Source organism: Carassius auratus, unplaced genomic scaffold (assembly GCF_003368295.1).
Source record: "Carassius auratus strain Wakin unplaced genomic scaffold, ASM336829v1 scaf_tig00017849, whole genome shotgun sequence".
Classification (NCBI taxonomy): domain Eukaryota; kingdom Metazoa; phylum Chordata; class Actinopteri; order Cypriniformes; family Cyprinidae; genus Carassius; species Carassius auratus.
In genome coordinates, this window is record NW_020524822.1 from 57,085 (window position 1) to 78,914 (window position 21,830).

General features: G+C 37.6%; 1 protein-coding gene and 1 long non-coding RNA gene across 3 annotated transcripts; both read left to right on the plus strand.

The window, feature by feature from the left end:
• Positions 1-5,296: 5,296 nt before the first annotated feature.
• Positions 5,297-11,728, plus strand: LOC113075868 (uncharacterized). Its single transcript, XR_003281046.1, has 2 exons — positions 5,297-5,529; positions 11,669-11,728. It is a non-coding gene; the product is annotated as an uncharacterized LOC113075868 (long non-coding RNA).
• A 12-nt stretch (positions 11,729-11,740) lies between these two features.
• Positions 11,741-20,222, plus strand: LOC113075869 (uncharacterized). Of its 2 annotated transcripts, none has more exons than XM_026248525.1 (5): positions 11,741-11,810; positions 15,067-15,120; positions 17,253-17,552; positions 17,818-18,084; positions 19,994-20,222. In XM_026248525.1, the coding sequence occupies exons 1-5, from the start codon at positions 11,741-11,743 to the stop codon at positions 20,044-20,046; spliced, it is 744 nt and encodes a 247-aa protein (XP_026104310.1). In that variant the 3' UTR covers positions 20,047-20,222. The 2 variants fall into 2 exon arrangements, with proteins under 2 accessions (XP_026104310.1, XP_026104311.1); XM_026248526.1 differs by having other exon boundaries at positions 11,746-11,810; positions 17,280-17,552.
• The last annotated feature ends 1,608 nt before the right edge of the window (positions 20,223-21,830 follow it).

Genomic DNA, 21,830 nt, shown 5'->3' on the forward strand with positions numbered 1-21,830 from the left:
TAGGAGCTGTTGAACAACGGTGGATAGCTCAGTTGTCAGAATTTGATTTTGAAGTCTACTACAAACCAGGACGGCAAAACACAAATGCCGATGTGTTATCACGGATTCCATCCAGTGAGGAGCCTGAGCAAGAGGACTCTGCTAAAGACTTCATTAGGATGAATTCAGATGAAGTGCGTGCATGTTTATGGCCAGTTGCCAACAAGCATCAGATAGTACAAGCATCGGTTCAGGTATCAGTGACAAGGAAAGTCCCCGGATATAGCTGGAGTGATATAGAAGAGCAACAAAAGATCGACCCTCATATAGCTCCTATATACCGTGCTGTACTAACCAACAAGAACCTGAGTCCAGTTGAGCAACGCAATATGGATGTTGAGTTAAAAAAGCTTTCTAGACAATTCACACGACTCAAGCTTAAAAAAGGAGTGATGTTCTGTTCCATCTTTGATCCCCGGGACGGAGAAGAAATTTGTCAATTAGTGGTTCCAGAACCCTTGCGTTACAAAGTGTACGAGAGTCAGCATGATCATTGTGGCCATTTTGGAGAAAGAAGCACGCTGGAGCGCATGAGGCGGAGCTATTACTGGCCGACAATGAGTAAGGATATTCAAAACTGGATTCAGGAATGCAAGAGATGTGCCCTTGCTAAAGACGTTTTTCCTAAAATACGAGCCCCAATGACATGTACTAATGTATCTGCCCCGCTGGAAGTCCTTGCTATGGATTATACAGTCTTGGAGGAATCTTTGGGAGGATATGAAAATGTCCTCGTACTAACTGACATGTTTACTCGTTTCACGGTAGCAGTGCCAACCAGAAATCAGACCGCTCATACCACTGCAAAAGCCCTTGTGCAGCATTGGTTTGTCCACTACGGCTGTCCTGCACGACTACATTCCGACCAAGGTCGATGTTTTGAAGCAAATGTCATCAAAGAACTGTGTAAAGTCTATGGAATCGGAAAGAGTCGCACCACTCCGTATCATCCACAGGGTAACTCCCAGTGCGAAAGATTTAATAGAACCATGCATGATATGCTAAGGATTGGAAACAGTATCTGCCCGAGTTGGCGATGGCATACAATAGCCGAATCCACACTTCAACTGGCTATTCGCCATTCTATTTAATGTTTGGGAGGGATGCCAGAATGCCGATGGATATCCTTAATGGGAGAGACTTGGAGGACAGTAGAGCTGACAATCTTGATGATTGGGTGAAAAACCATCATGATAGATTAAAGACCGCAGTTGAAGTAGCCAACTCAGCAGCACAGGAAGCTTCAAGGCGAAGAAAAAGAGCTTATGATCGGAAATTGCATGCCGCACTTATGAGACCTGGTGACCGTGTTCTGTTACGGAATCATTCACATAGGGGAAGGAATAAGATACAAGACCATTGGGAACCCTTGCCTTACACTGTAGTGAAACAGAATCACGCAGACACTCCAGTTTACACCATTCGCCCAGAGAAAGGGGGCCCATGTAAAGTTGTACATAGGGATCAACTCAAGCCTTGCACTTTTCAGTCATCACTACCACCTTGCACATCTAGACGTGAATCTAGAGCACACATAGGTCAGGCACACACTGATTCAGAAGATTCTGATGTTCTTCCAGTCCCTGTTGTTACATTTGCACCCGCTACACTCACAGACACACATGGTAGAAGGGCAGGTGGGGATGAATCAGAGATAGGTATCAGGGACCATGTCGATGAAATGTCAGCTGATGATTCAGTAGAACAGTCTGTACTTGAGTCTATGAGTTCAGGTGGCTCCGAAGCTGAAAGTGAAAATGAAAGTATTACTGAACCTAGACGTTCACAGCGTTTGAACAGAGGTACTTTACCCGTTAGGTATAGGACTGACTATGTCTTGAAATAAGCTTATGTCAACCTGAAGGTTTGTATGTTTCTTTTAATATGAAGGTTTTTCAATCTTGCTAATTGAAAGTGTTTAATTGCTGTACTTGATGTTTTCTTGTGTGGAAAGAATATTTACCTGCTATTCTCTGTCATTTATTTTTCAGGACTGAGTTGCTGAATGGAAGTCCGGTGGCATGGCAGGGTTTAGCAGGGGGGAATGTAGGGGATTTACATTTTTCTAATATGTGGAGACTTTTATTTTGATGTTTGTCGTGGGCGTCGCCATTTTGTAGGTTTTGACGAGTTGCGCGGAGAGAGCGAGAGAGCGGAGAAGAGCAGCGGTGAGCTGAAATTGAATGTTGATCTCGGGTAGTCAATCGCGGGAAAAAGTCCCGTTTAGACTCGCGACATATATAAGAGCTGCATGACGTTGCTTCTGAGTCTTCGTGTATATGAACAAGTTTAACGAAGTAAGCGTTAAAATGAGTTTTCTGCCGTGTTCATGCATGAAGCTGGGCAAAAGGCCTGTTAGTTTCATTAAGTCTCAGTCACGTAGGAGTTAAACAGTCTCGTGTTTTCTTTGCTTCAAACAGTTTTTGTTTCATTTGTTCAAACGAACTTGAAACAGTGATTGCTGTTACTGATCGTGTGAATTAAGGTTCGCTGAGTCATCGGATAGGGTCGTGCGTTGTTTGTCTTCTCATTGTGCCTCCATCAGCTGGGATTGCGGCCTCGTTGAATCAAGCTGCCGTCGTCAGGATCGCGAGGACAATCGCTGAGGGTTAGTGAGTGAAGAAACAGTACCCTGCCATCCATTGGACATCTTTCAGCACCTCATTCATGAACCAAGAGTGGTGATAAAAATTATTTTCCTCTTTTCCTTCTGAAAACTGGTAAGCAAACTGCCATTTTCTGTAAGTGAGTCATCTGAACTGTGAAATCATACAGATATTTTGATGGAACTGTGATCAGTGAATTTTCCTGCGAAGGGATTCATAGTCTTTCTTTTGTGTACATAACTGAACTTTTTGGGACTGTGAACTCCATATATGGATAGAGTATAACTTTTCACCTTTTTTTTTCTGGATTTTTGAATTGGATCTTGGATTTTTGAGCCGGATTGAAGTGAACTTCAAAGTGTACTTTGTTTGAAAGGTTGAGTTAACTGTGAAACATTTTGTTTAAGGTTACTTACAATAAGTGACACTGATTCTTACTTTCCTCAGATTGAACTGTAACTGACACAAATCTGTTGATCTTTCATCTCTATTATTTTCAACATTTCTTTTATTTCACTTTGATTTGTCTACACTTGAAATTGTTTTGTAAACTTTGTGAAAACAAGGAAAACGTAATCATTTAAAATCTTGCAGTACAAATAAATGTAAAATTTGTTTGTTAACTGAAAACTGTTTATGCTAATTTTGAGTCACTTATACTAAGGAGTGGGGGCGTCTTACCTATCCTGTTAGATTCAGGGGAGGGCGGGTTTTGCAGTTAACTAGGTTTACCTCCTGAGTTTTCTACATACACACACTTCAGGTGGCTGCCGTGTATTGAGTAAATCCTGAAGCCCACCTCGCTGATTCTTGAGCATTACACATTGCAACACGATAGACACTACATACAACTAGTCTAACAGTTGTACAAAGACTAAAAGCATTGGGTGGGGGGACTAGGATCCTGTTGCTCACTCAGTCATCCTTAGTATAGTGCTGAATATTTCCCCCACAAGGCGGTGGCATATTCCCCTCCGCCACAAGAGTATCCCTCACCTCCGCCTTCAACCTCAGAGGCCTGGACTCTGCCTCAGCCTGTAGACCCAGTGGCTCCACCTTAACTCCTAGCTCCCTTGGCTCCACCTTCACCTGTTGATCCATCAGCTCCACCGGGCTCACTCATCCCTCTGTCTCTGCCATTGACTCCTCTCCTCTGGCTGCGCCTCGTCACTCTGTCCCACCAGCTCTGTTGGGCTCCTTCCTCCCACCAGTACCACCTTGATCCTCAGCAGAGAGTGGAGTGGAGCGGTGGGATTTTGACTGGAGCGAGGACCGGATTTTTTAAAAGTTGGGGCGTCATGGTTTTCACTTTCTCCAAGAGCGCTCTCCACCACCATTCATTTAAGAATACAATTCATGCCAACAGCCCATAATATAACTGGGTATTAAGCAAGAAATCACACGTAAATCACAAGCATGATTTAAACATGTGGGCTACTACAACATTTAATTATTCACACACAGTCACTCTCTCAATAATGCATTTAAACAAATGTAATTTTAAAGTGCTACTTCATCTGTATCCAATTTTGAATGAGCAGAAATGTGTAGAAGTAATGCAACAATCCGTAGATAAAATAACTGACAAAAACTTTTCATCACAAACAAAATTTGCACGGCAAAAAGCAGCAATTCTACCTTTTAATGCTGACATGTGTTATTTGTTAAGAGGTAGTCCAGCTGGACACCTCCTGCTCCAAGCCCCTCCCATTTCCATGCTGGCTCCGCCTTCCATCTTCTCCTCTCTGTTTCCTCCATCCATCATCTCCCCTTTGGTCTCCTCCTGTCGTCCTCCTCCGGAACCTCCTCCTTATTTCCAACCTGTGTCTCCCCTTCAGTTGTTTCTATGGTGTGAGGACGTAACTTCGGGGGGATGGGCGGGATGTTTCCTTATTTACTCATCATCCTGTGTTTAAAAGCCCCAGTCGGTTCAGTCTTCCTTTGTCAGGTCTACCAGCTCAGTTTGTGTGTAATTAAGCATGAAGTAACAATTAATGATACATTTTTTTTCTACATATAAATAAAACCTAATGAACAATACTAATGAACATTAAACTATAGTAATTATTCCTGTAAAAGTACTGTTAGTGCATGATACCTAATGTTAACTAAATTAACCTTTTTGTGTAGTATGTGTATATTTTTTCAAATGATGACACGAAATGGGAGGTTGTCACATTTATCTCATTTTAGGGTGTATATTTGCTCCTAAACTAATGTAATACACACACACACACAACATAATGAACTGACTAAAAGGTCAAGCCTGCGTTCCACACATACTTTTCAAACTGGACTGGGGCTGAGCACCTCGAGTTTTATTTTAACCTCCAGAGACATGAAGACATGCTGCTATTCCAGCATCTGCATTACTGTCACACCTCTGCATCATCGCCTTTCATCATCCCAGCGCTCACAGACCTGACTCATAGATCATGAAAAAATGCATTTGTAGATCTCACATTGAGGATAGACACACACCTGCTGACGCCAGTCTGAAAGCCTACCACTGCTCTTTCTTTTAACCAGGAGGTGAGCTGGTGTCAAGGCGTTTGTATTGATTGCTCTCTTATGTCACTGTTGGACCTGGTCATTTCTGACGCAACTGCAATGACGGCCATAATCCCCCAATGGTCAGTCTGAGTGACCTAGACAAACAGAAACGGGGTAGGAGGGAGAGCTAAAAACTGTGTGATGTTTACCAACTGATAGCGTACAAGCCTACATTCCTCTGGTTAAGATAACAACAGAGCTCTGGGAAGCAGAAGGGGACAGGAAATACAGTGCATTCAGAAAATAATACCATAGAATAATTTTCACATTTTGCTTTGTTCCAGCCTTTAAAATGCTAAAATCATGAGCTGATGAGTCCAAAATGTGTAGTGTAAGTACCGTTTTTATTTTCTTTATATCGTTCTACATTCCATATTCCATAATTACAAAGCAAAACATGATTTGTGATAACTTGCAATTTCTTAAAAATAATTAACTTAAATAAGCCACAGAGTAGGTATTCATAAACCCAGTTGACGCACCCTTGTCAGTGAGGCAACCTCATGGTTTTTTGGGGGGTATTATAGGGAATTACTTCCATTGTGCATTGCAGATCCTTTCAAACTTTGTCAGCCATTCTCTTACGAAATAGAAGTTTATCCAAGTGTGCTATTAGTATACTTCTTTTTAACTTTAAACAGGAAAGTATGCTTTTAGTTGACTTTTTATGTACTTCTCAGAAATGGGCTTTATTTACTCCTCAGAAATATATTTAAAATGTCATTTAAGCAGTGGTGTCAAAAGTATTGGCATTCATTACTCAAGTAGAAGTATAGATACTAGGGTTTAAAAAGACTTTTGTAGAAGTTGAAGTATCAACTCAAGCTTTTTACTCAAGTAAAAGTGTAAAAGTACTGGTTTAAAAAACTACTTAAAGTATAAAAGTAAAAGTAATGTAAGGAAAAAAAATGCCATTAAGAACAAAAGCTTGGGCCGTGCCACAAGGGCCTATTGTGCACTACCCCACCTCCTCAAAAAAAAAAATTTCTAAAGGCCATAATGACTATAATGTTATATTAAAATGTTCATGTTGAAAAATTTGGGAGGCACTAGGCTACCTGTTTCAGCCACATATATGCCCATTGAAAATGAACTCATTTTAGTACAATGCAAATACATTAAAGAGCTAGAGATATGATGACTAGTTGCCAATAAGTATTGTTATGGTGGAAAAAGTCAAACTTCAGAGGCATGTCATCAATAACCTTGAATGGAATGTAAATGTACATCCTAGCTTAGCTGCAGGAATCTGCGAGGGCAATGGACAAGAACATTGGTGCAGGCTAAAAACAATTACTCTTGTGTGGTTGACTATTTACAATAAACATTATAGTGCTGTCAAAATGAATGATTAATCTAAGTGATTATTCAAAAACTAAAAATGAAAAATAACTCATAATCCTGATACCTTCTTGATTGATAGCTTCTTGTATTCGGTACATACGTCTGCTATGTCCAGTGTTCGGAGGGTAACGAGTTACAAAGTTGATATAGAGCTTCACAGTCCCACCCACAGCCCGAGAGAGCTCTGGTGCCGGAAGTAAATTTCCCATTCATTTCTCCCATTCACTTTCGGAAAAATCCGTATCTAAAGAGTTTTAGAGCATGTGTGAGGATAACCAGCTACGGCTGAACTCATAAGCATATAACATATCATTTCAAGTGAAAAAATTAAGACAAAATCCAAAAAAAGTCAAAGGTACAAGACTGTGTACATATTTTCATTTCGAGCGCAGGAACTACTCATCCCATAAACCACCGCGCCCCATTGAATTCGACTGAAGCCACAACTGCGAACGAGGCAACGAGCCTTTTGAGCGACATCCAAATCTGATGACGGCCGCTCGCGCAAACTTTTTCCTCCAGTGAATTTTATTTTATATAGTGAATGTGCAGTAATAGCAGTTCTTTCAGTATTAATCGTGTAAATAAATAGTGTTTTATATATGTATTGTGTATTGATTTTTATTTTATCATCGTGTATTTTATATTGTGTGCGTGTGTGAAAGTGGTTAACGATAACGTCAGCAATGGTGCAGTGCTTTGTATCTGACTGCAATCACTGCTCAGTTGTCAACACATGTCGTTGCCATTACACAAATGTTCAGTAAATGCACAAAAAGGTATGTCTAGGCTAAATATTGTTTTGACAGTGGCATTATAAAATGCTTGATATGACTCATTTCATATGGAGGCCTAGCTAAAGTGGACGATAATGCTAACTAAAGTTACCAACCTCCCTGCAAAACTCTCAATGGCAGCCAAGGAGATCATGATTGCACTGATAAGTCTACCGTGCAAAAACGCAATACAGGTTTTTATTTTATTTTATTTTTTTATTAATGATCTTCAGTCTTCACGGACCTTCGAGGGGTTTAACCAGACGGTTATACGAGCTCCACCAATCAGATGCATCACTGTGGGATTGTTCGGGATTGTGGGTAATGAAGTACTTAGCCAAGACATCGCGAATAAAAGGCATTTAGATCAAAACAAGGTTAGTGCCCCCATGATCTTTTTACGTTTATATGAGCATATACTGTTGCTTAGTACAGCCGTAGCTGGTTTTAAGTCTACCATGTATGGTTACGTTTTAATGGCTTATACCCCAAATGTCAATGCAGAAATTGCATTGAATTTTTAGTTCCGGCACCAGCTGTGGGTGGGACTGTGATGCTCTATAGCCTAGATATCACAACATTGTCATTTGCGTCATTAATCGCAAACGATAATTTATTAAAACTTCTCACTACCCAACTACCTACAGTAGCTTAATTTGTGGAGGACGAAGAGAAAGCACCCATTTGGCAAATGAGCCAGTAGTGAGAAATAAATAATAACTTTTAAGTAGGGTCCAGTGCCTTTTCGATACTTTTAAAATGGTACTGGCGCCTCAACGTGCCTGAACCGATACTTAAAAAAAAAAAAAAGAACTACAAAAAAAACTATGGATAACATTAAAGAACATTACAAATATTTAAAATAAATCCATAGCTTTCACCTTGGATGCTCTCATTTCCCAAGTTGTGCTTCCCTTAATCTAAGGCTAATAAATGTATTTCACAATCTGGGTCATTATTTAATACAAAAGTACACATAATGTTTCTACTGTATCTCTGTCACTCATTCTGATATTTAGTTAAGATGAGTGCTGTCTGTCACTGTCTTTAATCAGTTCTGTGAATGACTGTATGCTCATTCTTTATAAAGTAGCAACAATCTCGTTTTTAAAATACAGTACTGTGCAAAAGTCTTATGGAAAAGAAAGAATAGTGTTTTCACCCCAAAAAAAGGGTTTTAAGCCAGTTATTTATATCTTTTGCTGCAATGTGTCAGTAGGACAGTAGTTTGCCATTAATTTTAATAATAATCTAGTGCGATTTTGAATGCACAAGCAGTTTGACGATGGCAAAATGAATGTTTGGAATTGTAAACTGATATTTTATACTGACAGTGACACTCTACAGCAAAATATATAAATAACTGGCCGAACACCATTCTTTTAAGTGAAAATACTGCCTAAGACTTTTGCACAGTAGTGTATGTACGTATGATTAAATGAAGTATATTTAAATAAGTGTAAGGAAACAGCTGTTTCGTGATTAGCGGTGACAAGCGAAAACTTTACACTAGATGAGAAACCGACTGATCGTGACCTTTTGTAAACTGTATTTATGACAAAGAACTTCACAGATACAGATATTCTAACAATCTATCGGTAAACACACACCTTGTGTCCTCTGTCTCTGTTTGAGCTCGCGCTGCTCCACCGTGGTCGGCGGATTGAAGAGCGCGCTGAAAGACGGGAGGAGACCGGACTGACGCCGGTTTCATTTGAAATTTAAGCGGACTGACTCTGAGACGATCGGATACTACTGGTTCCAACCTACTTTTAAGAAATATATTTTTTGATAAACGAACCCAAAACTGTCTATGCAGTGTGATGTGACTTGTGTCATGTGCAAGTGTGATGGATCGCGTATGGACCAATAGGGTGTCGGAATGGTATATGTGTATACTTCTCATCCAACCACAATCAAATTCACTCCATCCTGATGGCGCGATTTATCTGGATAGGGTTTTTTTCTTTCTCTCTCTCTGAACGATAACAATCCGGTATGAAATAGCAGTAACGAAGCTATTTTTTTAAATGTAAGGAGTAGAAAGTACAGATACTTGCGTGAAAATGTAAGGAGTAGAAGTAAAAAGTCGGCTGAAAAATAATTACTCAAGTAAAGTATAGATACCCCAAATTTCTACTTGAGTACAGTAACGAAGTATTTGTACTTCGTTACTTGACACCTCTGCATTTAAGTATACTTGACCTTCACTTAGAAAAACTCTAAATATGTTTGAGCTATACCAGAGACAGTTTATAAGAGACATGCCACTTTCTCAATCCTCAATAAAACTATATAAAGAAAACCCGTAACAGCAAAGATGGCGGTTGTGTGCACATGTCCCGCCCCTCCCGCTGGAAAGCCAATCAAATGCTTTTAACAGTCAAGCCGGGAAACACTTAAGCCTATCGTCTGGTTCCACTGACGTTCCACAGTTGAGGAACCCTTGCGCATGCGTAGTAAAGGTATAACCTGTGGGGGAAAAGGCGTTTTAAACCTTATTTTGGGGCAAAGTCATCTAAATTTTTCAGCGATTTTTATTATATTTCACTGCTGTTTCTATACATATTTTTTATATTTATATTATAATACATAATTCATTTAGATAGGAGCCTGGTCTTGTTATTCTGAAATAGCTGCCTGGAGGCGTTGCCAAGATGGTGGCCGACATTGTGTTTAGTTTGCCATGTATAAACTGGAGGCAACGTCCAATGCCAGAGGGACCCAATGGCATGCTGTCAATAAAGTGAGTAATGTGTTGTATTTTTATTGACAGCGTGCCATTGGGTCCCTCTGGCATTGGACGTCGCCTCCAGTTTATACATGGCAAACTAAACACAACATGCAAAACGCTGGGTTTCAACAGCGGAGAAAACTCAGGATCTTCAGTCAGGCAGGTGTGTGATGCGATACTGTCAATGTCCTCGTCGTCGTCTGTTGTTCCATTCGTGAAAACATATGCTCTCCACTTCTGTTGGCATCTCACAACACCAATTTTGAAGAGATCTCTGTCTCTCTGAGGCTTGAAGACGTGCTGCTACAGTAGATCGCTCCTGAATACTTAGTCTGTGTATTCTGGTTCAAATAAATATGGTTGTGAAAAATTTTTAACGTTGTCTATGGATATATTGAAATCGTCTTCCATTGAAATTTCCTGTACATCTAAATATGTTTAGATCTTCACAGTGAAAGGTAATACTTCTGAAATCTGTGTAAACCATAGACAGTAAGTGTAAACAATGAGTGACGTTCATGCACGAGAGATCATTTCCGGCACTTTCCGCGCTTGCGCAGACTAAAGCCAGAGCGCGCGCACACGTCACATCAGGAAGCACTCGTGCACTCAGATCAGTTGGACGTGGTTGTGTACAAGAGGTAAAAAGAGATATAAATACTGTTCGTTTTCTTAGTTCCTTAGTTTCCGCTAGTTTCGTGTCTTAGGTCACCAGTGTGTACTTATGATGGGGAATTGTTTAATTTTGACTCCTCTGTGCTTGCTCTTTGAGGTGGTGACCTTAGACATCCATTATGTGAGTCACAGACAAGAACGGTTGGACCAAAAATATCAAAATGGGAAATACTGAGGAAACAAAGACACCTACATCTTAGATGTCCTTGAGGTAAGCTAAAACATACCAAATTTAATTTGAGAGTGAACTATTCCTTTAAGACAAACTCTTGTGCAAATGCTCTGTACGTGCAGTTCATTTAAGTAAGTGTGAACGCTCCCATCTGAACTTTGGTGGTCAAAAATAAGTGGTCCGAGACCCACCTTTTCCATGTGCTATGGAGAAAATCCTTAAACAGTTTTGACTCATTTACACATTTTTACACTTACATACATACACTCTGCAGAGTTTTTCAGCACCATACACACGTTTATTTAGCTGAGCACACAGCAGTTCTATTCACTAAGCTGTGTCTCAAAATATACATCATAACATGTATATACTTACATCATATCCTTTTGACATTTGTTTTGCCAAAAATGACCAGTAAGCAAACCATTATCTATTAATAAAATGTGAAAAGTTAAAATGTTTTTAACTTTCTGAATGCACTCTAAATTAAACTGATCAAAATTGCAATTTCCTCTTTCTTTACAATCATCAATTACGTTAGTTGCATCATTCTGTCGGGTAGATAAAACAACAAAATTAACCAACAAAATCACCATCGGCACATCACACACTGCCAAACTGCAATCTTCTCACACGAAGAAAATGCTCTCACATTACAGCTGTGGTTAACAAGACAGGAAGTCAAGTATTTTCGTGAGGGATAGATTATGTACTGATAAAAATTATACAAATATATATATGAAATTGTATATCATCTTTACTTTTAAAGGAAACAATAGGTAGGAGAACACAAATATCAGGGAACGGATACATTTAAAGGTGAAAGAAGGGAAATTCAGTGATGGTGAATAATAAGACATTGATGGTGGTCGTCCTCCTAAACATCTTTGTGACAGGAAGTCAAACAAAAGGTTGGTTTAGAAAATGTTTTAGAAATATGAGATAATGTGCTTGTTAATGTTTATTACCTAATGATCAACAGATCTTTATTAATGTAAATGTTAATGCTTTCAAATGTCAATGAACTTTTAATTCATAGGATCATGCACTTTTTGAAAATCTTCAAATGATTTTGACAAATGGTTAACATAAAAGCTGAATTAATAAATCATTATCAAACATTATACAATGCTTAACAGATCATTAGTTAATCTTTACAAATTATTAAACTTTAAATTCATATGATCATGCACTTTTTAGAAAAATCCAACAAATGACTTTAACTAAAATTATACGATTAAAAGCTAGTTTGTTAATGTACTTTTGAATGATAACAAATGTTATTAAACGTCAGTTCGTATATTACCCAATGCTCTTTTTATATTTAGAAATGTGAAAAAAATTTGTTAGCACCCCACAAACTAATCATGTTAACATATAATTCATTAACTCATAATCACAGTCTCTAAAGGTCGTATATTTGGTTATTATTTGTTGTGTATATTTAACAAATCATTCACTGATTATTATTTCTTCATGTTTTTGCTTTACACAATCTAAAAAAAAAACTTTAAAAAATGTTTATTAATGTTTACTAATCATTTAGTATATTTATGTGCATTGGACTTTTAGCTGCTGTAACAGCGTTTGTGTAAAGAGTGGTTATGAAATAATTATCTGTTAAAGGGATAGTTCACTCTCAAATTAAATTTTGGTATGTTTTAGCTTACCTCAAGGACATCTAAGATGTAGGTGTCTTTGTTTTCTCAGTATTTCCCATTTTGATATTTTTAGGTCAAACCGTTCTTGTCTGTGACTCATATAAGGGAGGTCTATGGTCAACACCTCAAAGAGCATGCACAGAGGAGTCAAAATTAAACAATTCCCCATCATAAGTTCACACTGATGACCTAAGACACGAAACGAGCAGTTTGTGTAAGAAAACGAACAGTATTTATATCATTTTTACCTCTTGTACACAACCATGTCCAACTGATCTGAGTGCGCGAGTGCTTCCTGATGTGACGTGCGCGCACTCTGGCTTTACTCTGCGCAAGCGCGGAAAGCCCCGGATGTGATCTCTCGTGCATGTACATAACTCATTGTTTACCAAACGATACGCCACCAATCTGCACTGTTTGAAATATAATGCAGTAATTGTAATCAATCAATTTGTTTATAATGCACCCTATAATCATTGCGATTGTAGGGTGCATTATACCCATATTGACTCTATTGACAGCGTGCCATTGTGTCCCTCTGGCATTGGACGTCGCCTCCAGTTTATACATGGCAAACTAAACACAACATGCAAAACGCTGGGTCTCAACAGCGGAGAAAACTCAGTATCTTCAGTCAGGCAGGTGTGTGATGCGATACTGTCAATGTCCTCGTCGTCGTCTTGTTGTTCCATTCGTGAAAACATGTGCTCTCCACATCTGTCGGCATCTCACAACACCAATTTTGAAGAGATCTCTGTCTCTCTGAGGCTTGAAGACGTGCTGCTGCAGCGGATCGCTCCTGAATACTTGGTCTGTGTATTCTGGTTCAAATAAATATGGTTGTGAAAAAAATTCAACGTTGTCTATGGATATATTGAAATTGTCTTCCATTGAAATTTCCTGTACATCTAAACATGTTTAGATCTTCACAGTAAAAGGTAAAACTTCCGAAATCTGTGTAAACCATAGACAGTAAGTGTAAACAATGAGTGATGTACACGTGCGAGAGATCGCTTCCGGCACTTTCCGCGCTTGCGCAGACTAAAGCCAGAGCACGCACACGTCACATCAGGAAGCACTCGCGCACTCAGATCAGTTGGACGTGGTTGTGTACAAGAGGTAAAAAGAGATATAAATACTGTTCGTTTTCTTAAGGCTGGTTCACACGGCAGGATAATTAGGCCAATTTTAGCCTCGATTTACCCCTTCCGACAATCTTAGGATGCTCCGATTATCGTAAAATAATCTGATCAAATATTCCTGCCGTGTGTGGTGTGTTAAGACTGCTCTCCTCTGCTCGGAAGAACGTCGGGACCGATCCGATCTCAAATCGGGGATATCCAACATGTTGGATTTATTTGGCCCGATTTCTTCTCGTGTATGGTGTCCCCCGAGGACAAACAATCACGCAGCCTGTGGACTGTGGCGTGTAGCCAATCAGAAAGCGAGATGACGAGGCGGTGAGGAAGTACCGGAAAACAAAATCAAAACAGCCGGCGTATATAATATAACAAATATGACAAATACAAATAAAGTCGATGGGCATAACTACATCCACAACTGCAGTCCACCAGAGTACATGGAAACGAATATATGAACGTTTATTTCAATGGTAATTAATCTGTGTAGTGCGTAACAACATTTCTATGAGATAAAACAACAACTTACCTCCATATCATGATGTAGCAAGTATAGTCCATGCTCGCATTGTCTCCACCTCTTTGACCATCGCCTTTTCTTGTTTTTCTTATGTTTTTTTCCGTTAAAAACAAAGCACAAACTATGGCCACTGCATCCTCTTCGTCCACCATGATTGTTTACTCTGAAGTCACGTTTGATCTCGAGGGATTTCGCGAGATTTCCCATCTGACCTGGGAATGCTCGGGAGTCAAATCGGTTCGTGTGTGATGTGTTGATATTGCCACACACTGAACGGACAAAACTGTTAGACCAGTGATTTTTTATCGCCGTGTGTGGGGTCTCTCAGGTTTGGAAAATTGGCCGACAATTTTAAAATCGTCCCGTGTGAACCAGGCCTTACACAGTGTGTACTTACGATGGGGAATTGTTTAATTTTGACTCCTCTGTGCTTGCTCTTTGAGGTGGTGACCATAGACATCGGTTGGACCTAAACATCAAAATGGGAAATACTGAGGAAACAGAGAAACCTACATCTTGGATGTCCTTGAAGTAAGATAAAACATACCAAAATTTAATTTGAGAGTGAACTTTCCCTTTAAGCATTAGGTAATGTTTAATAAGTTTACAAGTATACATTAACAAGTACATTATCTTTTAAGCATGAAATAATGTTTGTTAATTGTATATTAATGAAAGTTATTATAAAGTGTTACCCTATAAATTTGCTAAATCTTCAATATCCCACACTTACATTAGATTAACCAAAGTTAACTGTACATCTTACTGGAGTGAATGATTGTGTTTCCATGTGCTGAGCCTCACATTAACCTGTTACTAACCGGCTGTGCCACTAACTGTCCTGTAGGAGAACAAGACACTGGATCACATCATAAAGATTCTGCACTTGATAAACTCACAGGTCAGACAACATACACTTTTATTCATTTATGTAAATACATTGCACTATTTCATGAATATGGTAAATATTATATAAATACACACACACACACACACACACACACATATATATATATATATATATATATATATATATATATATATATATATATATATATATATATATATATTAATATATATATATATATATATATATTATACCAATGGTCAGTGAAAGTAAGTGCTTAACATTGAGAAAACATGAATTGTCAAACTATTTATAGAACTTTATATAATCACTATTTTACATTTATTCAATTCAACTAGCTGCTTTTCATGTGGAGGAATTTGTGCCTCTAATGCTTAAAAAAATTAACATTATATTGTAAACTGTATTGATGAAAAGTGCCAATTGTGTTATATCTATTGTCAAAATAGAGCTGCTGTGTATGTCGTAACTATTTTAGGGGTTAAAGGAAAAGACGCATCGAAGGATAAAAGTTTAGTGTATAGTGAACAAAAACAATTTATCTAAACCAAAATTTTTAAATCAAAATCTAAATCAATATTTAATATATATATCTATATCTATATCTATATATATATATCAGTGCTGTCAAAATTAGCGCGTTAACGCATTCGATTAATTTGAAATATTTAATGCGTTAAAAAAAAATAACGCAATTAACGCGGTTGCAGTTTTTTTTATTTCCAGTTGTGGCCTTGTGTGTTCAACGTGCAAAGAAATATGGATAAGACCAAGGAAGGACTTTTAGACGGAAAGTTTCAGTATAAAACTCTGCCGGATTACTCTTCAGTCTGCCGCAAGAAACATTACTCTTCATTTAGTCTGCCACAAGAAACAGCAACATTAAAATCATGAACTCAAATGTCATTGTTTAAAAAAAACGTTAATAAGCTTAAACGAAAATAACAAAATAATTGTGTAGCGGAGTATTTTTTGTACACAGTGCCGCGAACTGTCAATCACTCCTGTACGCGTGCATCACTGTCCTCCTCGCAGCTGCAGCAACTTGCGCTCTCTCTCTTCATCAAGCTTTAAAACAAAAAGGGGACAAAAAGATCATATTGTCTTTGTGCATAGGCTATAGATTAATTAGATAAATGAATATCTAAATTTGTGCCTTGCCGTCTACGGTATTTTTTTAGAACTTAGAAAAAAGATGCTGCAGCCAATGAGCAGCCAGCGGGGGCTGCAGGACGACTCAACCTCCGCAGACAGTTTTTAATGTTTATCAGACAATAAATACTCAAGATTTTGCTTTAGTATAACTCACAACGAGTTTCAGACACCTTCTCCGGCCACGTTGAGTTGTTGACACTTATAACAGTGGGAAAAGCGACACACGCGCTATTCACTTGTGTAACTTAAGGGTGAATGGGTAATGTAGTTTCTGCTCTGGGTGGGATGAATTAGGAAGCTTGCATTGTGAAGGGCGCTCTGAAAATCGGCAGTGCAGGTAAAAGATTAAAACCTCTATTAAAACAGATGTCCAGATGAGCGTACCGTTACGCTACAAGCACGTTCTGGGCGCACGGAGAGGTGGCGGTACGCTCAAGAGCTATATTTGGAAGTGGCGGTACTGAGTACCAGTGCATACTGGCCCACTTAAAGCACTGGCAATGACTATACTTTGGAATTTTTTTGCAGTCCACTTAGAATTCAACATGGAAATCATTTTTGTTTTTTATTGGCATTGATTGTTTTGAAATTCAAATGGTACTTACATGCCTGTGTTTTTATTTCTGTAATAAATATGGCTTTCAAGCCAACAGTTAATTTGGAGGATATTGATGGTTTATTGCAGGTATGTTGTTTACATGAGAAAATCTGTGTTACAAGTTAAACAAAAATTCCAATAAACAATCATATTTTGAATTTAAATAGTTTCTTTGTCTTGAGTTTACATTAATTATTTACATTTTACATTTACATATCCAAAAAGTTTCAGTCTTTTAATTGCGATTAATCGCGATTAATCGCGATTAATTTTAAAAAATTGTGCGATTAATTAGTTAATTTTTTTTAATCGATTGACAGCACTAATATATATCTATATATATATATATATATATATATATATATATATATATATATATATATAATTTTTTTTTTTTTTTTTTTTTTTGCAGTTTCTCAAGAGCAGATCTTTATTTCAGGCAGCGATGTGACTTTACGGTGTGGCAATCTCACTTCTGTCAAATGGAATGAATTAATTTATATAATCTGGAACATCAGCCTGCAGGACAAAAAATGTAGAGTTGGTGTGTCACCCAAGCTGGACGACACATGCAATGATGGAAAGAAGCTGGAAAACACAGCAGATGGAGTTTCTCTATTCATTCCCAAGATTTCAGTTGAAGATGAAGGGCTTTACTTTTGTGATTTATCATATAAAGATGGAAGCTATGCACTAAATGTGTCTGTAAGCGGTGAGTACAAAAACAATTTATAGTAAAACTATTGAAAAAGCTGTGAAAATGTTTGTAGTTTACATAACAGGTTTACATAATAAGGCTAGGAGTAAAGCCACTAACTGATAACTTATTTCTAGCTGAGAACTTGAACATCTCTCAAACTTTCACCGTAGCGATAAACCAGTGCTGAATCCAGTTCACTGTACAAAACACATGTAAAGCTGAAATAAAGCAAATGGTGTTACTGATGAGTAAATTTAATTTAATTCTTTGTTTTTAGTTACCAATGTTTCAACCAAGCAGGACAGTGAAAACAATCAAAGGATTGCTGTCTGTAATTCCAAATATAAAATGAAAGCACCCACTCTTCATTGGGAACCTGCCGTGAACTTTTCCTCCAGTTCTGTAAAGAAGCTTGGGAGGTTTTTTATGCTGGAGAATAAAGTATATCTGCCGGAAGATCTCAACATTAGTGAGCTCACCTGTGTGGCCACATACACGTCTAAGTCCGGCTCTGTGCAGCACAAGAGCACACTTCTTCTTACAGGTGAGCACACTATACATGAAAAGGAAATGAGAATTGTTTTCTTAACCCTTGTGGATTGTTCAGATTCACTACCCTTTCGGTATGTTCCGGATGAAAACATCCACTCAATTAAACTGCTGTAAAAATGTATCATATTCATATTCATTTACTTTTTATAACAGTCTTGGGCATGTCAAAGATTAGTAGCAACATTGGCTTTGATGCATTTTTAGTTTTTGTGCAGCATTAGATTTAATCCTTTTCTTAATTAGTTGTTGGTGGCTGTTTTTGCCCCATTGACTTCCATTATAACGAAATTTTTTGATTGCAAAGCCATGACATCATATAATCATGCATTCTTGATCGTTGGTGGTTTTCCCTGTTGGGAAGAGGTAACATTTGTTATTTTTACAGTTGATCACTAGGTGGGACCATTAACCCTTTAGATAGGCCTGTGCAAAAAAAGATTAGTTTCTGACTTGTAAATGAAGCTATATGGAGTATAACAGCATATTATATTTTGTGTGTATGTGTGTGTGTGTGTGTGAAAGAGAGAGAGAGAGTGTGTGAGAAAGACCTTTGCGCACTTACCTTGATGTACACGTCAGCTCTTAGAACTACATGGAGTTAACAAAAGTTTATTTATGCACCTGCTGCCTTTTAATGGTGGTGAAAGTATTCGGTTGTTAAGTGATGACGTAAGAAGCACTGTTTCAACTCGCTTCACTTGAGGATAAAACTTCAGCAGCCATTTATGAGCGCTGTTTATTCATATTGATAATTGGAGTAAACGCTTTCAAAAAATTTAAGAAAATATGTAAATCTAATGCTGCACAAAAACTAACAATGCATCAAAGCCAATCTTGTTACTAATCTTTGACATGCCCAAGACTGTGATGAAAGATAAAAAAATATCCAGTCAAGAACACTTTTTATATTGAAAATATGTAATTTTGTGTTTTTTTTTTCCCAAAATCAGTGAAATCATTTATGAACTTGGTAATTAAAGAGTTAAAATTTTTGAATTTTTTTTAACATTTGGTAGTTTTGATCAGGACTGAGGTTGATTAATAGATTTATCCCAAAACATTTTGAAAAAAATATTTATCTGATACATTTTTACAGCAGTTTGTAAGTGGATGTTTTCATCCACGAACATACCGAAAGGGTAGTGAATTTGCCCACAGTGTACCATTGAGTTTTTGAAAAATTTCAAAATATGGGTCAAAATAAGATTTGTCACCAAAAATAATTCCATTAGCTCAAACACAGAGAAAGTTGTGGCCAAAATAAGACTCAACCCCCTAGTGGACGAAAACGTCCCCAACAAAGCATAAGGGTTAAGTTAAGGGTTAAGAATTCATGTTCCTCTCAAGCTCAGTCATGTTGGATGAGGACCACTAGTCAAAAGACATTAGATCTCTCCAGAGATGTTTGATTAGGTTCAAGTCCAGGGTCTGAATACTTGAATACTAAATTTGAAAAGTGATCACACATCTTGTTTTTGCTTTTTCTATCATGGAGTGTGGAGTGTTGACCGATGTTGAAAATAATAATGATAATAATTTAAAGCATATTTAGCATAAAGCTGCAACATAAAATTTGAAAAATATTCAAGGGTCTGAATACTTTTTGAATGTATGTAGCACTATCTATGGGGTTACTTACTTAAAGAAAAGGCACCAGCAGTATGAGGAATCCACTGCATGGAGGGTGCATGACAGAACATGTGCATTTGTCTTTGTCAAGCAGTGACACTTGGCAGCTTTAAGACCATAAAAAGTCAAAATCATCATTCCTAACTGCTTGTCACCATAAGCATTCTCGTTCTTTTTCTCTGTTGTTATTGCATATACAGGCTCTCACACACGTACACTTTTGTCCATTTTAATTTTGTTCTCCTTCTCCAACTATGTCTGGAGCCAAATAGGAATAACATTTTGTCTCAGAATGGAAGAAGAAACACCCACAAAGAGATGTTAAAATATGGACGATAAACAGGATGTGGACGACAAACGAAAAGAAAGTATATTGGAGGATGTACCTGAGAACTGCTAACATCATTTCAACACAGAGCATCTTAAGAATTAAAGCAAAAGCACCAAATAGTGCCTTAAAAAGTTTCCTTTATCCTCTTAATTTAATTTTTTTTGTCTGTAATGAAGATGCATTTACATTGTTATTTGGCTTCTGAGTTAAAAAAATAAAGTCCAACATTTTGCTTGTGTTATTTTTGTCTTTTGTATAAATGGCATTAATAAAGTTTTAAGTGTGGCTTAAGCATCCAAAAGATTTTGGGGCAATTTTAAAACTAGCAGTTACAAGAAGATGAGTCACAAATGTCACAAAGTCCACAAACCTTTCTAAAAGAAAAAAAGAATGGAACTGAGATGCATAAAATACACTGTTCCAAAAACTACGGAGGTCTTCTCTTACCCTTTATTTATCAGTAATATGTTGTGATTTCATTATTTGCACTTATGTAATAAATTCCAAAGCCATTATTGTGTGTTTGCAAGAGAGAGCGAAAGAGAGATTACTTTATATCTGTTCAGACTGAGGTTCAGACTCACCAGCTCACCATCAGAACTTTAACATGTATTGATGACCTCTTTCATCCTTACATTTCAAACCCTGCACCCATTACACACTGTCATGGGAAAGCTGGATTCATTCATTCACTATATATATATATATATTTTTTTTTTTTACAGCATGTTATGTTAAATATTAAGATTAATCAAAGATATTACAAATAATTAAGCGTAAACATGCAAAATAAGATAAAAGACTGAATTATGAGTTACAAAATGCATACAATAGAAATGCAAATTAAAAAGTTTTGATTTTAATATATTTATCAGGAATGGTATTCCTGATTCACTGAGATCTGATAAACAGATCAAAGTTAAAGCTAATAAAACTGCAAGACTATTAATTAAAAAGTGACATATACACCTTGTAAATACAAAAGCCTAAAATAAGTAATGACTAAAAAAAACAAAAACTTGTTAAAGAGAATATCAAGAAAAAAAAGAAAAAGAAAAAAAAACATTATTATCACATTTTGTTGTTTGGCAACCTGAAATGAACACAGACACAGTTTTTGTCTTATCCAGCTGCTTTTACGTGCAACTTGTAACATCCAAGTTAAAGATAAAACACTATCATGTCAGGAAGAAATAAAAGAACAGATTCACTGAGTTTGAAAAAGGATCACCTTCTTGTGTCAGTATTTTGTTGAATCACCTTCTGCTTTAAGTGCAGCCTTTAGTCTGCTGGGATTTGTCTCTGCCTCACATCTAGACTTTGCGATATTTCCCCACTCTTCTTTGCAGAACTGCTCAAGTTTAGTCCAATTTGATGGTAAGAGTTTGTGGACTGCAGCCTTCAACCACTGTCTGCTCAGGTTTGCTGTGTGCTTTGGGTCATTGTCATGTTGGAAGTTACAATTTCTTCCCATTGTCAACTTTCTGGCGGAGGGAAGCAGATATTCCTCAAGAACTTGACAGTATTTTTCCCCATCCATTCTTCCTTCTATCCTGACCAGTGCTCCAGTCCCTGTTGCAGAGAAACACCCCAATAACAGGACATTAACACATTCATGCTTTACTGTAGAAATGCTGTTGTATAGATGCTGAGCTGTAGTATATTTCCACCAGACATATCATCTAGTGTTGAGGCCAAATAATAACATTTAGTCTCATCTGCCTCAGAATCTTCAAGGTGTGTTTTGGTAAAGCTCAGTCGTGACTGCATGTGGCCTT